Here is a 26,197-nt window from a genome sequence, read left to right as displayed (position 1 = left end):
ATGCAATTTGGAACTTTGAGGACATCTCAACTTTTTATTTACAACACCGAAGTTATGAAATAGCTCCTTTGAGAGAAAATTAAGAAAAGAGAAAGATATGCAGGTGCTCAGGATGAAGAAGAGAAACAATGTAAAGAGGAAGAATTGAAAAAGTCCCTTGAGAAATCAATATGCATAAATTAAAGAGATAAAAGGATAATGTGGTTACAATAGCAGAGAAGATTCAAGTAAATGGAGGAGAAAGAGAGAGATGGCAATAGGGAAGAATGGTCAAAAAAGCCATGTTGCTTGCTGACCCTTGAAGATACAGGAAGAGCCAAGAACTCTGGGGAGCCAGCTGCTCGGAAGCTGGCAAAGTCATGAAGACAGATCCGTGTTTGGAGCCTACTGATGTCAGAATTGTAGGTCAGTGAGAATCATACTGCACTTGTGACCTGTTTTTGAACCACTATATTTTTAGTAGTTTGTCACAATAGCATTTAAAGAACAAATATAGCAGCTATAACTACATAAATGGTGTTCAGACAGGAGAAAGAGAAGGAGGAAGATGAAAAGAAAGAGAGAAGAGAGAAAAAAGGAGGGAGGCAGAGAGAGAAAGAGAGAGAGAGAGAGAGAGAGAGAGAGAGAGAGAGAGAGAGAGAGAGAGAGAGCATAAGAGAATGGGAGAGGAGAGAGAAACTCAGAAACCACTAGGTAAGACAGAGATAGAAAGGAAATGATAAGAACCTGAAGGAGCAGAACTGCCCAGACAGCTAAACCACAGAACTGTGAGAAATAATAAACTGGTATTTCAAATACTATGCTTTGGTGATAGCTTGTAATTTAGCAAATATAATCAATAAACAGATAAGCTTCAGGTCTAGACAGTGATGCATTAGGGAATCTGCTGTAAAAGGTTTCCCTCACTGGTAAAGGAAACATGCAGGTGGACCTTCTCCTGAGGATGGTACCCTGAAACTCTTTCCAGCCTTGAGGGGAATGGAGAGAGAAGCTGGGAGCTGAGGCCCTTGGGGAGTGTCCACATTAACTCAGGCTTCCATTTCACCAGCTAGGCTAACATTTCTTTCACTAGCAGTAGTGAACAAAAGTTATTAGCTCTGGGGTATCAGTTAGGAATCAGTCAGAAAAAGTAGAAATAAATGTAGACATTTAAATAGAATGGAGTTAAAGCAGAGGGACAGGTAGTTGCAAGTGTGAATCTTTGAAGGCATCAGCTTGAAGGATGTGCTCCTTAATATTTATTGTCGACTTGATTGGTTTGAGAGATTAGTGAAGCACACTTCTGGGTGTGTCTGGATGGATCACAGAAGTGCGACCTTGAAAACTGTATCTAGTCCTTGGTTCCTTCCTCTTAGACTTATATGCTGTGGTTCCCAGAAGCTTTGAAATGAACAGCTTTACTCCATCATGCCTTTCACCATGCTGTTTCTGCTTGGAACCAGCGACCATGGACTGAACTCTCTGAACACATGAGCCAACATAAACCTCCCCTCTTTTAAATTGTGGTCCTCAAGTATTTTCCTTCAACCACAAGAAAGTTAACTAATGCAAGAGTTCTCCTGAGTTCAGGTTGACACTGACATTTTAAGGACTTAGAACAACTCATCAGCCCATCGACAGCTAACTCCAGCTGTCTCCAGGTTCTGGTGGGAAGCTGTTTGAGCTTCCTATGTGCAAACCCATCACATTTGTCTACCACAAGTGAAGATCAATACGAAGCATAAATTTGCACAATTTAAGTCGTGAAATATCCATTTGAAAGAATTTAGATCCTTCTGATCTACAGCTGTCATGCAAATACCTTTTGTTGGCAGAATTTAACTTGAAATCTTGCTACTGGGATTCTAGTACATGCAACATCTAGAGTTTCAACCCTGAAGTTCAAGGAAGACCTTAAGAGGAAGTGGTGCTGCTTGGCCAGAAGATAAGCTGCCACATCTGGTCAACCACCACCTCTTATCTCTTCCTAGGATGAAGTAAGAGTATAGCAGGAAGTGGCCTTAAACTCTGTTCTTGAGTCCACACTAGTACTTATAAAGGCCCCATTGTGCATTTTGGCACCCAACCCCCTTTAATTCTAATTCTAAGTACAAACCTGCAAAATTAAAGTTAAGACTGCACCTAGGTCAATAATTGTTTATTGACCACCTGCTGTATGATGGACACTGTTCTGGCATTGTGACACAGCTATGGTGACCAACACCCTGGGGTTTTTGGAATTGTCCTAGTGTATGTACTGAACACACTGTGTCTTGGATAGTAATTGGTCCCAAGAAGACATAAAAATAGGATAAATGGCACAATTTTACATAGAACATGGTATGATATTAGAAATAATTTGAAGTTTTATTTGTATATTGGTTCATCCATTTATTTTATAAAAGGAGCTGGCTCCATCCCTGTCTGTTGGATGGTACACTTAGAACCCTTATTTTTCAGAATAACCACAGCTTACCTGTCCCCAGTGGATATATCTAAAGCTGAGTACATACCCATTGCCTGGAGTTTAGTCTCTAGAATGGCTGTTGGCTATTTGATCCACCTTACAGGGCCTCATGGTTTTTAAGGCAAAGTAAGTGTTATAGTATAGATATGAAGTATCCCCCAAAGACCCATGTTTAAAGGCTTGATTCCCAAAGCACCATATTCAGAGATAGGGCTGGGGACTGGATTAAAACAGCTCTAACTTCACCAAAGGATTAATCCACCAATGAAATCTTAATCTGATGGCATTACTGAGAGGTGTTGGAAACAGGAGGAGGGCCCCTTTTGAAAGGAAGGCCTCATGGGGGCATCACCTTGAGGACTACACTGTATCTTGTTTCAGGCTTCTTCCTCATTGGCTCTTTCCTTCATTCTGTTTCTTGGCTGCCATAAAGTGACCAGCTTTCCTCCGTGATGCCCTTTTCCTGTGATGTTTTTGCCTCATTACAGGCCACAGAGTAATGGAGCCAGTTGATCATGGACCAAAACTCCAAAACCATGAATCAAAATAAACCTTTCCTCCTTTCAGTTGTTTTCTCAGGTATTTGATTACAGTGATAGAAAGCTGATCAAGACAGCCAGCAACTTTTCAGTGCATCCACATGTGCTGGGAAGAGGTGCATGGAGGCATTGATCCTGTTTCTGCTGAATCAAGATAGTCTTGCCTAAGGCTGGGTAAGAGAGATCCCAAACACATGTGAGAGACCAAGAGAAAGGTGGGATGCACCCAAGTGATCTTAGTCACTGCTGTAGCAAGGGTGACCCTGATTTTCCCAAGAGTGAAAGATTTACTGAGAGGTGGGAATTCACAGCCCTCTAGTTGGCTCTTAGGTGACCATAACATTTATCATTCAATTCAAGATAGATTTGAGAAGGAAATGGGAGGCTGTTAATTAATAAACCAGTTCAACAAGATCAATATTGGAATTATCCTGGGAAGCTGGAGAAACAGGGCCACAACTACACAGAGGACATTTGTGCTTGATTTCACATTCTATTCTATAGAGGGAGGGGATTGAGGAGCCGGGATTGCTTCCCTGCCTTGGGCTGGTCTGGTCTGTGGGAACAAGGGCCATGGTGCACATGGTAACTGAGTAGCTCAGTGATAAACACCACTACACCATGGCAGAGGAAGATATGTTCAGGGCTCCAGAAGAGTAGGGACACAGCCAAAGAATTTCACAAATTCTCAGTGGAAAAAAAAACCACTGGAAAGACTATGTCCTACTTGAAGCACATATGGATTTTCTTCCACTTTGGAAAATAAAAATATCTTTTAATAATCTGAGATAAGCAATACCAAGAAGGAAAATTACTTTTTCAGTGTTTAGGGTGTGGAAGTGTTCCCTGGCCAGGTGTGGTGGTGCATTCTTGAATCCCAAGCAACTCCAGAGGCTGAGGCAGGCAGATCACAAGTTTGAAGGCAGTCTGGGGAATTTACCAATACCCTGTTGTTATGGTTGAAACATTGTGTCAACTTGGGGAGTCTAGAGGTTTGGCTAAGTGATTCAGCAGGAAGCCAGGGTGCTTACTTTGTATACATCCTGAGCCTGTGGAAGAGGAGAGCATGGAGATTATGTGAGAGCTACATGCCCCTTAGTTGGGGGTAGCCTGTTTACAAAGTAAGGCAGGGAAAAAGAAGCTGCTTGCCGCCATTCCTCCAGTTTTGCTCTGGCTGTTTGCTGTTCGGCTGCCATTCCTCTTTTTGCTCTTGTTGTTTTGCTATCTTCTGCCTCAGAGCCAGCCAAGTATGGACTGAAACCTCCACAAACTGTAAGCTAAATAAACCTTTCCTTCCTTCATTTTGGGTGTTGGGTATTTTGTCTCAGCAACGAGAGAAAAGTAACCAAGACACCTGTCTCTAAATAAAATAAAAAAGAGCTGGGGATGAAGTTTAGTGATAGAGTGCTTACCTAGGGTGCACATATAGGAGACCTTGGGCTTGAACCTCAGATCTGAAAAAAAAAAACAAACAACAAGAAAGGTCTTCACTGGCCCTGCCAAGGGTGGAGTGCACTTGGCTGAGGCAGCATGAGGTGTATCTGCCTACCCGGGAGCCCACCTGTGTGAGGCAGGGATTTTGCCTTGTCTTTCTTCGCTGAGGACTAGAGGTCCAATCGCTGGTGAAACATAGGCCTGACTTGAACCTGAGTCATGACAGTGGTTGTTCTAACTAGCCACAATGAGGAGTAGAGTGGAACCCAAGAGTGACCACACAAAGGACTGCAGAGTATGGAGGGAAAAGGAATGAGCTGTGTCAGGGGCCTGAAGCTGGGAGAAGGAGATAGTAGATATCTGCAAGCCCTCTCTGCTCTATAGTTGTACTGGCTGCATTTCCTGGTGTCATTTAGAAAAAATATTCCCCAAAAAGAATTTAGCATTTGTCAGGCCCAATACTCAAAGTCTGGAGTTCTCACAATGGAATGTGTAAGTATTCATTTCTTTAAAACCCTGAGACCATTAAGAGAACAGAGGTTAATAACAGAGGAGGAATTGAAGGACGGTGGCCACACAGGGATGTGGTGAGAGGTGCTGGGTCTGTGGCAAGGCTAAAACCCAGGGAGGAGCAGGGCGTGGATTCCTGGGCGAGGTCGTACCTTTTATAGTGGGGAGACGATATGTGCTACCGAAAATGCTTCACTCAACATACAGCACAAGTGGTACATATTTAAATATAAATCTGCATAGTTGTTTCAGAGCTTCGAAGTGTCCTATTGTGGTGGATTTATCGTGCTGAATTCAACTGGCCCACTAAAGGTAAACACAGTTGTTTTTAACTCCAACCAATGAAAGTATGCTCTAATAGATGTTCTAGATTTTTAGATATACTTCTTTGATGAATTTCATTTCCTAACTTTATCCTTTTTTAAGGACAAAAGTCTTGATGTGGTTTTGCTGGGGTTGAAGGTATAATAAGTCTATTTCTCCATGGATGTTGCTTAAATCTGTAAATATACAGAAAAGTTGGATCAGTTTATACTTCTGGTCTACGGCCATACCACCCTGAACGCGCCCGATCTCGTCTGATCTCGGAAGCTAAGCAGGGTCGGGCCTGGTTAGTACTTGGATGGGAGTTTATACCTCTGCCAACAGCGTCCAGCAGCCTGTTTCCACTTGTTCCTCTGAACAAGAGCCACTGTCATAACTTTTGTTTATATATTTGCAAATTTGATCATCTAAAGTTAGTATGTCATTGTTTTAATTTGGATTGACTGTATCTGCTGAGAGTAAATATTTTATTTTTTATTTTTCTATTTGTGGTCTTTCTTTTGTGAATGGATGTTTAATACCCACTTTTAGCTTTTCATGGGGTATTTGTAGGTTTTACAAACATTTAAGCACTTTATATTTAGAAAATATAGGACTTTGTTTCATAACTTTTATGTATTCCCCTGCAAATTACTCTGCCTTTTTGCTTTGCTAGTGTGCGTGCCATGCTAGAATTTTAAGTTTTTTTTTTTTTTTTTTGTTTGTTTTTTTTTTTTTTTTTTTTGCTTTTTCTCCGGTACCGGGAACCGAACTCATGACTTTGCGCATAGAATTTTAAGTTTTTATGTAGGTAAACCTATCACATTCTTCCTACCTTTGGATGAACACCCCCCACACACACACACCCCTGCAGACACTCCACTTCATTTTACTTGTTTGTAAAAATGTGCTTTGCTGTTCTTATGAATTTAAACAGCACTTGTGCTAGTTAGAGCACTTTCATTACATGAATGTTCACAGATGGAAATCCCACTAGGCACTGAGGTAAGTACATGCAGATTTTCCAGGGCCTGGCCCATTTTTTGGAAAGTGTAGTCAGCAAGTGCCTCAGCAGAAGCACTGATGTGCTTGTAAAAGACTACAAGATTTTAAAAAATATAATTTTGTTGTGCTCCCAAAGTGGGTTTTACCCTAGAAAAAATAGCATGTAACTATTTATTCCAGACCTTTTGTATTACTTTTGACAGAATTAACAAGCTTCTTCTGCTGTATCCTACACTACTTTAAAGTTCCTTTCTGTGTACACACATGGCTTTTGTATACACAAATATGTGTAATTTTTGCTACTGTTCTGAATATGACATGAACAGATATTGACTCATAAAATTATTGTTGGCCACCTAATTTATCTTATTTTCCAGTTGAGTCTATGTATCTTATAAATTGATAATTAGATAATTTTCAAGATTTGTAATTCTCATTTCTTTGTGTGTGTGTGTGTGTGTATGTGTGTGTGTGTGTATGTGGCGCTGAAAATTAAACCCATAGCCTTGCACATACTAGGCATGAGCTCTACACTGAGCTACATTTCCAGCCTTCATTTTTAAAAATTTTAACCTGTTATAATTGGTTAAAACTTCTAGAATAAGTGAAATATTGGTAATAATCATGGTCATCCTTGTCTTTTCTAGGAATTTAATACAAATTTTTCTAGTGTCTCACCTAGTTTGCTTGTAGTTTTTGATCAGTTTTCTTTATCATGTTAAAGAAATTCCAAAATTGCTATGAGTTTTATGGAAAGAATACTATCAAGTGCCCCTTTGGCATTTGTGGTGGTTGGAGGGGAGTGTGAACTCCATAAGCTTGGGAACCACAAGGGAGATTAGCACTCTTCTGGGTGTGTCTGGGTAGGTCATGGAGGCATAAATTGGGGGCCTATGTCTGACCTTTTCCCACTTCCCTTCTCGCACTGTTTCCCAGCTGAGTTTCCTGAATGCCTGGAACTAAGCAGCTTTGCTCCACCATGCCCTTCCAGTATTATATTCCTCCCTGGAGCCAGCTGAACATGAGCTAAATCCCCTGTAACTTTGAATGAATCAAACATATCCTTCTTTAAATTATAGGTGTAGGGTATTGTGTCCCAGCAATAGGAACACTAACTAATACAGCATTTATTAAGTTAAGTGAGTTTTCTTATGTTACACATAATTGTCCCTTGTTTGTTGAAGAACCTGGGGCATTTGCTCTGGAGTTCCTCTTGTTCCCTCTGTTTAGTTAATTGCCACTATGTATATCCTTCAACTCAGCCATCTACTTCTAGCTACTTCTAGGCGTGGCTGGATTCAGGCTCATCCAGATGGGAAGATCACCTCCCAGTGTACCTGTTTCCTTCCTGCTGTGTCACGTGGGGACTCCCTCATGTCTGGCTGCACCATTTTTAGAGACGTTATAGTTTATCAGAGGGCTCAGGTACTGCTAATAGGCAGTTAGTTTTATTTTATTATGAAGTTCTCCAATCATTTTCACCCCATGGTTTCTATTTTCTTAGGAGTTACCTTGATCTATTATTTTAATAAGCACTACAAAATGGTTATTTAAACACACACACTTTTTCTACTAGATAGCTACATTTTTCTATAAAGAAAATTTCAAGAAATAATATTTCTATAAAACAAAATTTCTGCAAACAAAATTTCAAGATCCTCCACAAAGAAGTTAAGAAAACTAGATCAGTGGACCTCTACACAGAAACCACAGCTATTCCCATTCATCGCCCTTAGTAATGGGAATGACTTTATTATGGAATGGAGACAACCATGAGGTGATGATTATGATGATGATGATACAGAAGTGGAAGCATGTGTGGATGTGTGTGTGCTGGCATGTGGATACAGAATTAGAAAATGATTACAAAAGATGGAGTAATTTGGGTAAAGCACCTGACCTGTACAAATCTGGGTTATGTGAATCAAGTAGCAGTAAAAAAAGACCTTTCATACCTAGACCCAATAGATATAATGCATGTATCTTTTATTAAAATGCCTCTAAAATTTAATGCATAATGAGTCATGTGACTAGACTGTAACTATTTGATCCTGCATTTGAGGGTCAGTTCAGGACCTGTTGAATCATTCTGAATCATATTTGTCCCAAGTGAGGAAAGTTTGCCTTTGAGTTTGCCCCCCTCAAATTGATATTGATTTGGACATAGGAATTTTTTTGTGTGTGTTGATCTTATTCACTGAGGAAATTGAAAGCTGAGGCATTGGAAGCAAGATGGAATGAAGATTGCAACTAGTACATAAAATGCATGCTGCAAAGCCTAACAGGTGGAAGTCATTACTGCATCCTTGTTCAACAAATATTGACTAACACCCACCAAGTGTCAGGCACTGTGAAAGGCTCTGAGGACATGACAGTGCACAAAACTATACTTGTGCCTGGAAAGACTTTATTAGGCTAGAATGAGAAATGCACTGGATAGTCAAATAGCATGTGCTAAGTATATAGATAAATTTGGGGTTACAAGGTCCTCACAGGAGGAATACCTAACCCAGTCTTGGAGACCCAAGGAGAATATTCTAGCATGAATATCTGAGCTGAGATGTGCTGGTGGGGAGAGGGAAAATGAATTCAAAGCAAGAGAACCTTTGTGGAACATGACCATATCCTACCAAAGCATGGCCTTTAAGTAGAAAATATTAGATACTCTAAACTGTGCGCTGGGCACAGGAAAATGAGACATGGGACAGGAGAAAATGGCAGGCATCAATTGTGATGGCCCCATCAGCTGAAAAGAAGCTTGAGTTTTCTCTTAGTGACAGTGAGTCACTGAAAGGAATGACACAAGTCAGGACTGTGCTGTAAAAGTCTACCTCTGGGCCATGCTGAGTCTAATGAGCTAGAGACAAGAGACAATATGACAGGCTGTTGTGAAGCAACTGAGCACATGATCTAATGCCTGGGTGCAGGCAACAAAGCTCTCTGTCTGAACAAAGAGAAGTGTGTCCCCTTTAAATGCATGGAAAGAAGGCAGGCAGAAAGATTTAATAAACATCTGTGGTTTAAGTTTTCTGGCAGCCTCATATTCAGTGGGGAAGTGAAGTGAAGTAGCTGGTACAAATTCTTGGGTATCTCCAGGTATCCGCAGGACCTTTAAAATTCCTTGTCCTATCTTATCTCCTCCACAGCATCATGTGTTTATGGATGACAGCCTCAAGTGCTGAGCTGAATTTCCTGAAGAGTAGCGCTTCTGCTGGCAAGTAGGCTGGGGGCTGGGAAGTCAGGTCCCACTGAAGCCTTACACTAAGTCCTTAGTGAAAATTTGCTACTGTAGGACAGCACTGCCTTACTTTCTTCGTGACATGCTTTCACAGACGTACAGATGGTCTAGCAGCAGCAGAGACCAGCCCTTCCCATGGAGGCACAATGTCATGCGCAGAGCAGTTTCACCCCAGCAACCCCTTTCGCATCTGTCAAATGCAGTTCTTCTTCCCTAGGATTCTATGAATTGCATGAACTCAAGTTTTACTCACAATCCTTCATCGTGGTTTAACCATTGGGGAACTTCCCTGAGCTAGTGTTCAAATGAATAAATAAAAGCAACTTTGTTGTCCACTGGTACAGCTAAGAAACTATGACATTGCTAAGGGAGATTGTTCTTCAGAAATAGCAGCTTGTGAACTTTGTCTTTCAGAGAACAGAAGTTGTGAGAGAGGGAGAGAGACAGAGAGACAGACAGAGAGAGAACCTAGAAGGTAAGACTAAAACATGAGTAGACATGGGTAGAGATAAGAAAGCTTCCTGAGTTTAAGAGACTACTGAATGCAAAGTGCTTTGATTGGCAGATAATATATGGGAATGAAAACACATGTAGTTTCAGTTTAGAATTAGAACAGAATATGAGAAGTGAATCCTTCCAGTGTGTAGCCTCTAAGGAGGAAACAGTGGGAGAGAACCATGTATTTCTGAGTTTGGAATCAGGCTGAGCAGTCAAAATGTTAAGATCTTCCAGAAGCAGGGAGATTACTTGACTTCAAAAAACTTTGCCTCATTTGCTATTAGTGCTGTACTCCAGGCACTACCTGCAGACGCTCTGGGGCAGAGAAGAGCTCCAGAACAGGGTAAGAGGAAGTTCCCAGAGGGAGGAAAGCCCTCCAGTAATGGACTGGAACAGAAGAGAGTTGGCTAGTGACCTGGGTGAGGTTTGTAAAGAGGCCGCATTAGCAAAAAGCCCCTAACCAACACGCAGAGCTGAAGGAAGAGTTGGAGCAAGCAGCACCTCACATCTCAAGGTTAGTAAACTTTACAGAATAAAGACTGGATGTGGCCAATTTCGCGGTATAAATTACTAGTATGAGAAAAGGTGGGGTCTGCCAGTAAACCTATATGATAACAGATACAGCAGAAAAAGAGCTATAGGGAAAATCTGAAAGTAGTTGAATGGTTGATGCTCTACAACCCTATGCAGTTAATGAGGGATGTAGTCTTTAACAAAGCGTGCCACTTAAGCTTCTTTCTCAGGCTGTTCCTAGAAGAATTATACTTACTGTAAATCTGATACATAGTTCCTGTGAATAGAAAAGTTTAGCTGATTTTACCAGTGTCTGCACTCTTGGGTTTAGTTTTCTTTCTTTCAAGAAAAGCTTAGTAAGAATAAACTTTAACAAGTGTCGACTATGAAAAGCTTTATACCGTGTAAGTGTTGGCAAATATTTTCTGTATAGGGCTACACAGCTAATATTTACAGCTTTGCAAGACAAATGGTGTCTGCCATAACTCAGCAGCACTCGGCTGCACCACCATAGTGCGAAAGCAAATTCAGACAACAATAAACCAGTGAGAACAGCTTTGCTCAAGTTAAAGTTACAGAATCAGATAATGGGCTCGATTTGGCCTGTGGGGCATATTTTCTAGGACTCTGTCCTAGAAAGACCTTGCTGAACGCAATCTACAGACCCTGATTTGGATGTAAGTGGGTTTCGTGGGTCACTGAGAGAAAGTGGGGGTAGATCTGTGATTGGCCGAAGTTCTTGGCCAACGTGCCTTGGTTTAAGGGACACTCAGTGTGCCTTCTCAGAAAGATTCTCCTTTGCTGATTTGTTGGGATGGGGAACAGACACCTAGGCTGTGGTGTTCTGGATAAAATCTCACTGGAAGCTTGAGCCTCTTACCAGGTGGGGCATCTCAGTGGAAGCGCACAGTCAGCCTCCTGCGTCTAGGACAAAGAAGAGAAGCAAAGGACCTCACCCCTGTAGTCTTCCCAGCCCTGTGCTGTGTCTCAGAGTAGCACAGGTCAAAAGCTGTCTCAGCCGGAGGAGCAGATTTCTGTCACCCACATCAAGTGTTTTGCTGTGGGGTGGGGTAATTCAGTAGACACTAGAATCCTCCTGAGTATAGAAAGTAGTACAGATTTTACATAGCAGAAGCAATGAAACTGAAAAGATAGACGAGTTTCTTCGTGTGCGCATAGAAAACAGCATGTCTGAGAATTGTCGGGTAGGTCACCAGGTGTCTGAATGCAGAGACAAATTCAGGAGATGAATTCAAACTCATATGGTGAGTTGAGACTTTTTAAATAGTAGAGAAATCCAGTAATATTTTGATTAATAGCTCCCTTGAGGATAAAGTTCTTTTAAACAGACAGCTCTATTAGAAAAAAACCTCAAGCCAAAACCCCTTCATAAATCATGCAAAAAAATGGCTGTGATACAACAAAAATAGCTCAAGTGCATTCTCTATTTGCTTTGGTTAGATGTTGATAAATAGTGCTCATCCTTTAGCAAACTTGTAACAGATGAACTTTATCTTCAGCCACAAGTAGTTCCGTGCCTTTCCTGTGAATCTAGGGCCCTCGGTTTCACAGTCCAAGTGGACTTAAATTCTCATCTCTTGACCGAGTTGGTTTTGGATGCTTTGGGTGTTAGGGACTGGCAAATTATTGTTAATTAGTATTCCTGTCTGGAAACTCCTCCCACACACCAGACAGCTTTCTCCTAGGGAGAGGAAGTTCCTTAGGACCTGTTTGTAAGGGTTTCTGAGAATAGAGGATATTCTGTTACATCTAATTTCTTTCCTTTTTTTCCTCTTCAAGTTTTAAATCTTTTTCTTAGTACATGTTTGCAGTACATAATGTTTACCTTCCTTGTGGAGAGTTGGTCACACAGATAACACATTTTAATTCCTTTCTTAAAATCCCCTTCCTATTTGAGAAACATTTATGCCCCGATTTCCTATGGTTTATCTTTTATTTTGCTCTTTATTTATATTTTGGGTAAGGTCATAGATTTCTGCTCTGCCCTTATACCTCTGCTGTATTTTATCCAACCTTGACATCTTTCTTTTCCTAACCATACACTCAAACATATGCACACATATACAGCCAGCCAGCCACACACACAAACACACACACACTTATAAGTGCATTTTATAAGCATCGAATGATTTTTATGTCTTAAATCTTCTCTCTGGCAACCTAGTCTATTTGCATTATTTCTTTCCAGCTGTTATTAGAAAAGTGTTGCATAAAGTGATCCACTGGTCTCAGTTCTTTTTTTCTTGTTGTTGTTTTCCAGTACCAGGAATCAAACTCACGACCTTGCGTTTGCCAGGCAGGCGCTGTGCCGCTGAGCTAAATCCCCAGCCCATGGGCTCACTTCTTAAATGTACTGTGGGCCTCAGTGTGTATCTGCGGACCAGGGTGATTGGGATATCAATTGATGTCAATGTGTAACTGGGCAACCGTGAAATGTGGTGCCTTCTGCATTTGGAAGGATGTGGGGTGCCTTTGCCCTCTTGCTATTCACTAGCAGTAATTTTTAAAGGTGACATTTATGTTACATGAAATTAACATTTCTGAGAGTGTGATTTAGTGGCATTTAGTACATCTACAACATTCTGCAGCTACCACCTTTATGAAGTCCAAAACGGTTTCATCGTCCCCAAGAAAACCTCATCCCTTAGAAAGTCACTCGCATTCCCTTCTCCCCTGGTCTTGGAAACACCAATCTTCCTGCTATCCCTGTGGTTTGACCTCTTCTGGATATTTCCTACGAAAGAGATGCTACCAATGTGACCTCTGGTGTCTGCTTTATTTCACTTTCACAGTCTTTTCAAGTTTCATTCATATTGTAATATGAATATAATTTCATTCCCTTTTATGGCTGAATATTCCCTTGTCTGGATAGACTACAATTTGTTTATCCATTCCCCTATTGACTGACATTTGAGTTGTTTCCACTTTCTGGTTCATGTGAACCATGCTGCTCGGAAGGTAGCAGCACCTGTATAGAAGGTTTCTTGCTTTTTTTTTTTTTTTAGCATTTATTTTCAGTTCCTTAGGACAGATAAGTAAGAGGGGAATTGCTAGGTCACATGATAATCCCATTGAATTTTTTGAGGAATTGGCAAACTGTTTTCTACAACAGATGAACCATTTTACATTTCTTGTAGCAGTGTGTAAAGGCTCCAATTTCTCCACAACATGAATATTTTTCTCTGTTTTCAATTATAGCCATCCTACTGGGTAAAAAGTGATTTTTCATTGTGGCTTGTATTTTCCTAATAATTAATGATTTTCATATCATTTCATGTGGTCGCTGTCCATTTGTATATCTGCTTTGTAGAAATGTCTACCCAAGTACTTTACTCATTTTTCAATTGGGTTACTTGTTTTTGTTATTGAAAAGTTCTTTTATTCTGAATAGTAGGCACTAATCAGATATTTGATCTGCAAGTATTTTTCCCATTGTGTAGGTTGTCAGTTCACTACCTTGAAAGTGTCCTTTGATGCACAAGTGTTTTTAATTTTGATGAAATCCAATTCATTTTTCTTTTCTTGCACATACTTTTGGTGTCATATCTAAGAATCCATAACCAATTCCCAAGTCAGGAAGATTTACTCTACATTTTCTTCTAAAAGTTTTGTAGATTTTGCTCTTATGTTTAGGCAATCTATCTAGAGATAATTTTTCTGTATGATGAGCACTAGGAATGCAACTTCATTCTTTTGCATGTGGCTATCCAGCTGGCCCAGCACATTTGTAGACAAGAAAGTTTTCCCCATTGAATTGTCTTGGCACTCCTGTCGAAGATCAATTGGCTATAGATGTACAGATTTATTTTTTCATTGTCATTTCTATTCCATTAATCTGTATGTCTGTTCTTTGCCAGTACTACACTGTTGTAATTACTAGAATTGTATTGTATTTCAAAATTGGGAAAGATGACTTCTCCAACTTTTAATTTTAATGATTATTTTGGCTATTAATGACCCCTTGCAATGGTACATGAATTTGAAGATCAGCTTTTCTATTTCTAAATAAAATGGGCATTGAAATATTGATAGATATTGCCAAAATTTATAGGTTTGAGAAACATTGGCATCTTAACAGTATTAAATTTTCTAGTTCACAAACAGAATGTCTAAGACATATTGGAAATATATATATATTGTCCATATTTAGATCCTCTTGAATTTCTTTTAACAATATTTTGTCACTGTCAGTGTGAAGTTTTCTGAGTCTTTTGTTCAGTTTATTCCCAGGTGTTTTATTCTTTTCAGTGGTATGATAAAAGGAATCTTATTTCTCATGTGTATTGTTAGTGAGTGCACAGAAATACCACAGATTTTCATGTGTTGATTTTCCATCCTGTGACTTTGTTGAATTTGTTTGTTGGTTTTGGGTATATATTAAAAGAGTATTTATATACAAAATCATGTCACCAGTGAAAAGGAATAGTTTTCCTTTTCCCTTTGCAGGTTTGTATGGTTTTAATGTCTTTCTTGCCTAATGGCTCTGGCTTAAACCTTCAAAATATGAATAATATCGGTGAAAGAAGATGTCCTTGTCTTGATCCTCATCCCAGTGACTTTCCTCACTGAGTATCATGTTAGTTGTGGGTTTTTCTTTAACATATTTCATGTAAGTTCTCTAAGCATCTGTTTCCTTTTCTACCATTTGCCTTTTTTTCCCTGACAGATTCATTCCTTGACTTTTCCAGTATCTCTGGAAGGGTCCTCTAAGCACCCACCTTTAACCATACTGGGCAGTCCTGGCTCTTCCTGGACCCTCTAACCCTGAAACCAGAAATTGATTCTTCCTCTGTACCTCTTTGAGTTGTTTGCTACCCTTGTTTTGTTCTCTTACCTATTACCATTTCTAGTGGTTTCTCTTATGAAGTGTCCTGTATTCAATCATTAAGTATGTTTGTCTGATTAGACCCTGCCTAGGACTCATGGAATTAAAAGTATACTTATTATTGTTATACATCTAGATGCTTCTGGCAAAATGAAGGGAATTATTTACACCAAACTCAAAAACCTCACAAATCTTATCTTCATGAAGCAGTCAGAATCATTGTACCAATTCAGATATATACAGATGCAAATTATAGGAGATATATGACTGGTTTATAAAATATGGAAATCTGCTATATCACATGATGTGCTCAAACTCCAGAGCTGATGGATTCAGCAGTGCAGTGTTGTCGTCTGAGATCCAAGGCTAACCCTGTCTCTCTGTCACCCTCAGGCCATTTCCTTTGGGACAGATGACTACAGAAACTGGGCCAACATTGTTTCTTGTGTGCATGAAAGGGGGCAAATAAGATTTGTGAGGTTTTTGAGTGTGATGTAAATAATTCCCTTGTCTTTGATTGGGCCAATGCAGGCCATGTTTGCTTTCTCCAGTTCTCAAGTCAGTCATAGCAGCTTTGATTCTTAGTATCCTGTGGTGTGGGAGGAATGGATATCCAAGCAAATCAAGTATGATGGGGAAATGGGTGATGTTCAATTATCTTCCTAGTAATTTAAGTCAGATCTAGTACTTTTATTGCTTATATTTTCCTAATAATTTAAATGATTCTGGTACTTTTATCACTCATAGAATCACAGTAGGACGTCTATAAGGGCAAACGCGATCTCACCCCATCCACCTACACTGTTTAATCTCCTGTTGTTCTGTTCTTACGACTTGTCCACTGTTCCAGCTTGAACTCTGTAAACCTTCCTGTGTCTCTGGCGTGGTGCCTCTGCACCTGCTGGTCTTCTGAGCTTTGACCAGAATCTCCCATATAGAACAGCCAAAGGCATTTGAGCTCAGCTCTTTCAGGTGACATCTCCGAACCTTTCCAAACTCTTCCCACAAGCCATTTCCTCTGTACCCATGCTGTTCCTCCTCAACCTGGCTACAGCTTCCTCATGCTGCAGGCTTCAGCACACAGGGGCTTTCCCGGGACAGCCTTTCCTGACCACCCTGCCTAAAGTAGGTTTCTGCTTGTCTGTCAGCCCACGTTACCCTTTGTGATTCCAACACATCCTCATTTTGCTCCTTAAAATAAAATAAATATTGCAACCATATGTTTATCTGTATGTTTGTCTTTCTTCCTATACCAGGTTAGGAACCACACCAAATTAGAAAACTTTTCTGTAAAACTTTGAATAATGTTTTGGTGTTTATTGGCCCTACTCTCTCTGTTACATCATTACCGTAGGTGCTATGTGTGTGTGTGTGTGTGTGTGAAAATATGTGTGTGTGTGTGAAAGTGTGTGCGTACAAATGGTGTGAGCATGTGTGTATTTGTGAGGGATGCATTGGGCATGTACGTGTGAACGTATGGGAAAGCTGGCATGTATGGAGTGTGAGCATGTGTGAATGCATGTGAGTATGAACATACGTGAGTGTGTCTGTTTGTGTAGTGTGTCAGAGAATGTGTAACCACATGCATATGTATGGAGGTGAGCACACGCATGAATTGAGGGTTAACATGTGTGTGTGAGATGGGACACAAGTATGAGGCAGAGCATAAAAGGTGCAAAGGAGGCCGTTAAGGAGGACACTCTCTTGAGGATTCAGGAATTCTTATTACTTGTTCCAACTCAGGTTTTATAGTATTTTCCTACTGTCAAGCAGAAATCTTGTTAATTATGACTTAATTAGTGAGATCAACTTTTTCAATTCAGATATATATTCTTGAATCTCTCCCATTCAACCCATTCTGCACAGTGATCAAAGTTACCTTTCAAAAATATAAAACAAGTCTAATCATTTGCCTCCAGTTGTGCTATTCAGTTGCTCTTTGTTCCTTTCACATGAGAAAAAAGTAACTAAGACAGAATTTGGTACCAGTGGAGTGGAGTCATTGCTGTTACTGTACCAGACCAGGTGGTTCAAGAGCCTTTGGAAATGGCTTGTGGGAAGAGTTTGGAAAGGTTCGGAGATGTCACCTGAAAGAGGGGAGCTCAAATGCCTTTGGCTGTTCTATATGGGAGATTCTGGTCAAAGCTCAGAAGACCAGGATGCTGATAGAAATTCTGCCAGTAAAGACTGGGTTTGGGAAGTTTCTGATGGGAAGAAGGACTGCATTGGATGCTGGATTCCAGACGATGTGTGTTATGACTTGGCAGAAAGTTTGTCTGCATTTTGCTCCTGTCCAGAATCTTTGCCTGATACTGAGATTAAGAGTGGAGGCAGACTGATTAATCTGGCGCAAGAAATTTCCAGACAGTGGAAGGTTGGGGCAGTGGCATGGCTGTTGTTGGGGGCTTTTAGCAAGATTTATGTTGAGAACCAAGAGCAAAGAACACAGCAGGATGATTTATAATGTTGTGAGTTTGGCCAGAGAGGGAGCTCCAGTAAAGCTGTGGACTGCAAAGATAGGGCTGAGGAGATCTCCATTGCTGAGAAAGAACAAGGGAATAGAAAAGACGGCCTGAGGGCTTCACAAGCAGCAAATCCCCACCCTTTGCAGCCTCAAAACTGCAAAGGTGAAAGACCTTGCCTTGAGAAGGAAGCCACAGAGTGCCATGTTCCAGAATGGTGGCAGCAGCTGCATAGAGAATTTGTTCCTCAGAATTGGATTCAGAGTGCCCAGCGATCCAGGCACTCGACCCCTATGGTCAAGAGAGAGGAAAGCTTGGCTACTGCTCCAGGTGGCAGCAGACATTGGCATTATCCAAGTGGCCCTGGCTTTAGGTGCATGGCGAATGCAAGAGTTCTGAGGTTCAAGAGGTTTCTACCCAGATTTCAGAAGGCCTGGGAGGCCAGGCAGTGTGCCCCTGGGAGGGCAGTGTGTGAGGCTGTGAGTATGAAGAAAAAGGTGCACTGGAGACCTGAAAAGTTTAGAAAAATCAGGACTGTGGATCATCTGAGGAAAGCTACAAGGAGGGAACAAAGCAGGCTCAAGAGCAAAATGGGCCTAAGAGAGAAGCTGTGAGAGGTGTAACAACCAGAAATGCCATAGGGGTGGACTCATGCAAGCCCTTTGGAGCTCACAATGTGCCACGAGTTTCTTCAGATGCTGCATGTGGAATTATAGGACATAACGTTAGCCCTGCTGGATTTTGGACTTGCTTTGGTCCCAATGCTCTGTGTCCCCGTTTGTACCTTTTGGAATGGTAATGTTTATTTTGTGCCATTGAATGTGGGAACTGTTTAACTTTTCATTTGTACAGGGGCTCACAGCTAAGAGTTTGCCTTACGTTTGGGAGAAGACATGGGACTTGGACTCTTCAGCAATGCTGCAACTGTTAGGACTTTGGCAACTCTTGCAGATGGACTAAATGCCTTTTGCATGAAAGGATGTGCATGAGTCTTTGGCGGGCAAAATGTTATGGTTCTAATGTAATAGCATGTCTGGAAACTGCTTTAAAGAAATGTGCCTGGTTGCCAAATTGACAAGGGGTGGATTGTTATGGTTGATACATTGTGTCAACTTGGGAGGTCTAGAGGTTTGGCTAAGTGACTCAGCAGGAAGCCAGGGTGCTTACTTTGTATACATCCTGAGCCTGTGGAAGAGGAAGGCATGGAGATTATGTGAGAGCTACACACTCCTTAGGTGGGGGGTAGCCTGTTTACAATGTAAGGCAGGGAAAGAGGCTGTTTGCTGCCATTCCTCCCTTTTGCTTTTGTTGTTTTGTTGTGTTCTGTTGCCATGAATGTTTGCCCTCTGCCATGTGCCACTCTGCCTCAGAACCAGCCAAGTGTGGACTGAAACCTCCACAAACTGTAAGCTAAATAAACCTTTCCTTCCTTAATTTTGGGCATTGGATATTTTGTCTCAGCAACGAGAGAAAAGTAACTAAGACACCCATTCAGTCCATTCTGCACAGTGACCAAAGCTACCTTTCAAAAATATAAAACAAGTCTGATCATTTACATTCAGTTGTGCTACTCAGTTGCTCTTTGTTCCTTTCATGGGTGAATAAGCCTTCACAGGGTCTCAGGTACTTTGTAACTGCTTTTGACTCTATATTTATTGTAAAATAAAAAGTTGAAAAAAAACCCAAACATGGCAGTCTATGATGTTGCTCCCGGCTACTGTTCTTCGTATTTGGAGGCCCTTCCATTACCTGTTCATCATCACCGATGTAAATCTCTCAGTACGGAGGTAGTTACAGGCCAGCTCCAGGCACCAACAGTTTGGGGCAGAGATGCCATCACCAAAGCCACAAAGTTCCTGCCGCTGACCTACAATCTCTGCTCCAATTGCGCCTTCTCAGTAGGGATTCCATGGAGCATCCTCTCTAAAACAGATACAATGTCCCCTTTCACTATGCTTGCCTTCCTGCTTTACATTTCCTTACAAATTTGCACTTTTAACTTGCTGTAGGTATTTATACATATAGAGTCATACATGCCTATATAAAATAAATATTGATATATGTATGTCTTATTTTAGTTTCTCTCTCCTCCTACTAGAACGTAAGTTCTATGATGGAAGAGGTTGGTTTTGTTTTATTTTATTTTATTTTTTTAATGTATTGTCATGTCCTCCTTACTTAGGGCAGAGTTTCTCCTGGAGAAGACAGTCAGCAGATGCTTGTTGAATGAATGAACCTCTGTAGAAAATGAAACCTTGAAAACAAGCTCTTTCCTTGAGAGAGAAGTAATGCAAACCTGCACATCTGTGTGAGAGCAAACCTACCTTTGCAGCTAAGATCTTTTTCCTGTGTTCACACTTCAGAGAAAGAAGACGCAGCCGATAGCATCGAGGAGGAAGGAAATGGTGCATTGTGCCAAGCCTGTGCACATGTAATATTATGCAAGTTATTTTTTTTAATAGAGCAGCTCCCAAAAGTTTTCCACAGATGGATTGTCTTGCTTTCCTTTTGGTTATTCTTCAAGCATACAAAGGTAATCTTTTATGCCTTTGTTTGAAAAGTTAACTCTGCTTTTCAATCTTGTTGCAATATGCAGAAAATTTTTGAGATAATTTCTCACTTGTTCAGAAAACTAAAAGTTACTCAAATGCCAACGATCAGCAGTGGAAAACTGTGAGCCTTCGCTATGACATCAGTGCACTACTGTTAGGTTAAGATATTTATTTGCTGTTTCCATCATCAAGTCTAACTGAATCTGTGTGCTGTTGTGTGTTTCAGCTCTATGTGAAGAGACATTTTGGGACACAACTGTCAGGCTGGCTGAGAGTATGACTCTAGAGTGTGTGTATCCCCTCATGGACGAAGTAACGCAGGCAGAGTGGTTCAAGACCGTGGGCGAGCAGAAACAGTCCATGGCCATATTCAACCCCGACCATGGGGTGGCAATAAGGAAACCCTATGAAAATAAGGTTCACTTTTTAAATTCAACAAAGGCTCGCAAGGACGTGACCCTTTCCTTTCATAATGCCTCCGACACTGATGTGGGCTCCTATTCCTGCTTGATCCATACTTTTCCTTCTGGACCCTGGGAAAAGACGGTACAGGTGGTTCAGACAGGTAAGGAGAAGTTTTATTTTCTTTTTATCTACCTACAATATTTAATTCTATAAAGCCCAAGTGACAAAAATGCTTTATCCTATTACGGTAACTTTTCCCAATTCCACTTCTAGATTTTATGGTTATTGCTTCAGAGGAGTATCAGTGTGACTCCATTTCATCTTTCTGAATGTGCTGTCATTTCTGAGTGGAGGTAGCTCACAAATTTGAAGGCTTGGAGGAGAAGCACATGCCTTACATTGTCTTCATGATGACATGAGTCTAGGTTAAACTGATGTTGGCACTGTGTGGATTCAAGAGCTGGCTCCCTCCCCTCTCATGCTTTAGCCCAGCAATGGGTACTATTCCCTTTTGCTAGGCACTCAGTACCAGCCAGAACCCAAGGAAGTTCCAGGTTCTTTCTGCATGACTTAATTTGATTATTAGTGAGTTCCAAGGAGGCTTCAGGAAATGGCTCCATCTTTCACTCCATCCACATTTGGAGAGAGAGGACTCTTTGGAAACTGCTCATTGTCCCATCAGAAAGAGTCTAATGAGTTCTTGAAGTGTTTCTGCTGTATCTGCCAGTGACTGTGGTTTGGTCATTCTAACAATGACCACAATGGGTGGGCATGGTGTTTTGAAAAAAGTTGGGTTTTAGAGCTATTACTTTCTATATAATCTTGTGTTAGTGGCTGAATCCTTCTGAGTCTCAGGTTCCTGAATAATACATGAACTTAATAGTGTCAGTTTCTTTGTTGAATAGTTCATGGGTAATGCATTTAAATGACTTAGTAAGTCATTAGAGAATAGATGGTATGATGACAGAATCACTATTATTATTATTTTGTGTGCCTCTCATACATTATGACTAATGATGACATTTTAAGATATCAGTGACAGTCTAAAGAAGGGAATATATTTGAACTCTGTATTTTTTGTCTAGTATTCAGATTATACTCCAAGGATGCATAGAAAAGAATATTATGTGACATATGATAAAGTGCTTTTTTATTTAAAAATAATTCTAAATATAAATTACAGCATTACTTGAGGAATAGCAAATGATCAGAAGGTAAGACAAACTTCTCCATGTGTAGCTTACTCTTGTCTTTAGATGTAGTTGAGCTCAAGACAGTTTTGTGCATGTGGCTAAAGCTTATAGCATTAATTAGCAAAACATCTCTAATTAAACATCTACTAAAGTGTATATCTTGGCACTGAAGAACGCATTTGTTGTATGCAGGTACCTGTTAAGTGCTGTTTGCAAGTTTTTAGTGTGTAGTCCAATTTGAGCAAGCCATTCTACATGTGGCTTGATACTTCAGGGTGTGGTCAAGAAGGCTTCTTCCTTCTGCCTGTGTGGTAAGAGCCTTTGAAATATCAGTCATGGGTCAGCTGTTCTGATTTCTATCAAAGGGCAATCAAATGCAAACAGGTTGGTAGCTTGACCTTTTCCAAAAGTTTAAGGTAGAAAATGGAGCTAAATTGTACTGATTGTAGCTCCACTAAGGTAGGGTTTTTAGCATCATATGTGAAGAGTTTTGTGAATATTTTCATATTTTTGTCATTCAGATTTATAGCTCTTCTTTTTTTTTTTTTTTTGGGGGGGGTTAGGAGAAGAGAGTTCTCCAACTCCTGGCACTTTTTCAAAATCAATGGTCAGATAGTCAGGGGTGTCTAGCTCTTGATCTGTTTTGAATTCTTCATGATAGTATCCTTTATCATGTTTCATTGCTGTTGCTTTTGATCATTTATATTCTTAAGGAACACAGTGGGGATAATGGGCCAGTGAGGATGTTCTGACCTATTCTGAGATTTGAACGGCTTCCTTTTTTAATCTAAAGAAGATAGTGAGTTTAAACATTATGTTGTATTTCAAAATTTACATTTAAGTACATCAAAGATTTCCCTTTTGTGCCTTATTAATGACCAAGCAGGACCTGTAAATATCACATTTTTGTGTAATATTGAAGGGGAGTTGATTATCTATTTAACCATAAAAAAGTCAAACTTGAAATCTAGAAATCCTAATGGTACAATGGATTACAGAAACTTCAAATGAAGGGGCTGGGGATTTAGTTCAGCGGCACAGGGCCTGCTTGGCAAGTGCAAGGTCGTGAGTTTGATTCCTGGTACTGGAAGAAAAACAAAAACAAAAACAAACAAACAAACAAAAACTTCAAATGGATGAAGGAATTCAGCCACATTTTCACTAAATATACTGGTTTCTGCTATTACTGAAAATGTATTATGTGTGAAGATGCTTATTTGTCATTTAACCACTGCACACCCGAATGAGGCTCTTACTTTGATTCTGTAGGTGAGATCCCTTAGGTATACTGAGCTCCAGTGGCCTTTCTGAGACCTCAAGCTTCCTTTAGGTCCCCTTGAATAAACTTGTAGTTAGATGCAAAGTGAAAACCTGCAAACGTGAGCCCCCTGGTATCTCAAAGGAGGAGACATTAGTCAATGCATATCAAGTCCTTTTTCATTCCCTCAAATTTTTAACCCAGAGTTGAGCAAATTGAGTATCTTATGCTGAATAAATGGTACTATTAATACAACATTCTTTAAAGACATATGTTGGCTTCGGAATAGACATTTCTCAATTAGCAATGAATTTAGACAGTTTAATGGTAATAAAAGAGGCAATTCCTTTAACTAATTTATGGAAAAATTTTCTCAAGAGACTAGGAAATAACATTTTAAAAGAAGCCCTCCTAAGGTAGAGTCTAAGGTAGAATTAAGGTCCAGAGAAAAATTGCCCTCTCCCCATATCCTTGTCAGTTAAAGCAAAAGCAGTTATATTTATAGATATCACTCCGCCCCAAATGGTGACCCACTCAAAATATTCTACCACCAAAGTTTTACTGAGTGCTTAGTATAAAGTCACCAGTGGTCATCTCATTTAGTATTTATAACACATCAGGTAGAGGGAATGCTTTTTATTACACAAGTGGAGGCATTGAGGTCATGATTTTTAGCTAACTTGTCCATGATTGCTGAATCAGAACACCAAGATCAGCTCTGTTGATGTTTCTGAGGTGCTAGAAGTGACATGAAAGAAAGCTGACTCCATCAGTGGTGTAGCAGGGCAGCTCAAGGTAGGAAATTTTGTGCTGGTATTTGCAGAATCACATTTTTTTTTTTTAAATAGAGAGGCTGTGAAGGCAGAGAAAATAGAGGAGGAATGTTGATGGCACAACATTAGGATAAAACTTGTGTAGGGGACAGAGACTGGTTGGAGTATGATGTAGTTCTACCTACCTACCTACCAACCTGATTTCTTTCCTTTATGATTTTTTTCCTTTATGATTTTTTTCCTTTACAGACACACAGAACTGAACTCTGTGTGATTTATAGGTATAAACCCAAATGTAGAAGTATAAAGAAAAGCCTGTTTCCAAAGCATGAGCAGGAAGGAGACAAAATAAGTTCATAAGTCTCGTAATTATGAAGTTCATAATTATGTTGATTTTCATATACAGTACGTGTGTTTTCTTTCCTATTTGTCTCAAAACTGTTTTAGAAACTTTCTTTCAAATTACTGAATTTCTAATAAAATGGTGGAAAAAGATGTGATTGTAATTTTTAAGCAGTTCAAAGATAATTGTCTAAATTAAGGATGGGATCTTCATTCTGATACCACAGAGAGGGAAGCTTCAAGAATGATTCTGAACATTTATGGTCCAAGGACTGAAAAATGATGGTTTCATTTAAAAAGATGGGAAGTTGGGAGACTGACTTGGGTAGTAAGAGAGGAAGTAAGCCTGTTTCAGGTGCTCTGAATTGTAAAGTAGCCTGCGGTCAGGTGAAAATTGAATTCATGAGACAATGAATCAAAAGAACATTTGCAGTCATTGGAAAGATCACTACTGTATGTGAGAAAATGATGGTTAACAAAGAACCATCTAAAGGGGAAGAAGTCCAAGGCCGTAGGTTGGAAGGGGTCACATGGAAGTATGGCAGGGCATTATGTAAAATAGAGAGGTGGAGAGAAAGGAGGAAGAAAGGCAGGAAAGACAAAGAGAGATGAGAAATAGGCATATTGTTGACATGGGAGCAGCGGGTGACTTTAACTTGCATTTATAGGAAGGAAGGAGTTGCCTGTTGTTGCTCCACTCTCTGAGGTGCTTTGTATTGCTTGTATCATGTGGTTTTCCGGCTTTCTGATCTCCCACATTCCAGTCTACTTGTCTCAGCTTGCATACGGAGATGTTCCGCGCTCCCTCCTTAATGGGTTTCATTCTCTTCTGGGCTGGACAAGGCTCTCTGTCATCCGTGGTAGTTCTTAGAAAGCCACTGATCCCTGCTGCCTTCAAGGTTCATGTATTCTTCCCAGGTGCCAGTGGCTGACGTAACAGCTGAACTTTTCGTGCTTTCTGACATTCTGAATTCTTCCTGATCCCTGTTTTCTTCCTGTCTTTCCACTCTCCCTCTGTCTCTTGGTCCCCTTCACATATGATGCCAGTTTGGGACACTGGAGTGGTTCCTTTAATACTGGGCGGTCCAGAATGGGTGGAAGTTTAGGGAACTGTATGATGGGATCGGGGTTCTGAGGATTATGTTGACCCATGACCAGCATTTTTTTTCCAGTAGTGTGATGTCAGGGTCAAAGTTGAAAAGAGAGGTGTCTCAGACCCTGCTTGTACAGATGGGTGAACTGATTTGTGGGGACTGAACTTAGCTCATTCCTCAGGTCTTCAGGGAGAACTTATAATGTTTAAGGCAATGCTCAGTGGTTTGGAAGACAGAAAGACAGGATCTTACCTCGAAATGATTTGGACTAGCGGAGATAAAACTTGGATAACATAAATTATAATTTAAGGCAAAATCCATAATTGCTGCTGAATAGAATTCATTTTTGATTAGGAAGTTTAAGAGATTTTTTGAGAAAGTGAAATTTGAGCTTAACCTCCAGGAAGGCAGTCAGTATATTGGTACTCTGAGATGGATTAAACAACATTCTGGGAGGATAGTTTTGGAAAATTATATAGCAAAATATAGTTTTGAACCTAATTTAACTTACTTTGGAAGAGAAGTTTTGGTTTTAAAATCACAAAAGCTTCCAAATTAGATGATGTGCAAATTAATGCAGTCTACTCTGGTTGACAGTTCATGGTCTGTTTTTTTCCAGTGTTGATTTACTGCTTCAAAATGCACAGAAACCAGGTGTGGTGGCATATGCCTGTAATCCCAGCACTTGGGAGGCTGAGGCAGGAAGATTTCCTTTAGTTCAAGGCCAGCCTACTGTATGTAGTAAGTTTAAGGTCAACCAGAATTGTACAGTGAGACCCTCTCTCT

At 40.3% G+C, this 26,197-nt stretch overlaps 1 protein-coding gene across 9 annotated transcripts in view; it reads left to right on the top strand.

Annotated features, from left to right (window-relative positions):
- Positions 1-4,820: 4,820 nt before the first annotated feature.
- Positions 4,821-26,197, top strand: part of Cd226 (CD226 molecule) — a 152,036-nt gene continuing 130,659 nt past the window's right edge. For 2 of the 9 annotated variants that reach the window (XM_013511304.1, XM_013511340.1), the window contains exons 1-3: positions 10,061-10,487; positions 19,977-20,327; positions 20,573-20,911. In XM_013511304.1, coding sequence (XP_013366758.1) covers positions 20,234-20,327; positions 20,573-20,911 — 433 coding nt within the window. In that variant the 5' untranslated portion in view covers positions 10,061-10,487; positions 19,977-20,233. Of the gene's footprint in view, positions 4,912-5,117; positions 5,242-9,929; positions 9,951-10,060; positions 10,488-11,647; positions 11,752-19,976; positions 20,328-20,572; positions 20,912-26,197 lie in introns of those variants that run through there. The other 7 variants (XM_005373050.2, XM_013511309.1, XM_013511326.1 and 4 more) reach the window with 7 other exon arrangements.

The sequence above is a fragment of the Chinchilla lanigera genome, unplaced genomic scaffold, assembly GCF_000276665.1.
Source record: "Chinchilla lanigera isolate Chin_1 unplaced genomic scaffold, ChiLan1.0 scaffold00001, whole genome shotgun sequence".
NCBI lineage: Eukaryota > Metazoa > Chordata > Mammalia > Rodentia > Chinchillidae > Chinchilla > Chinchilla lanigera.
The sequence above is the reverse complement of the archived record's forward strand: the minus strand, read 5'-3'. Positions and strand labels throughout refer to the sequence as shown.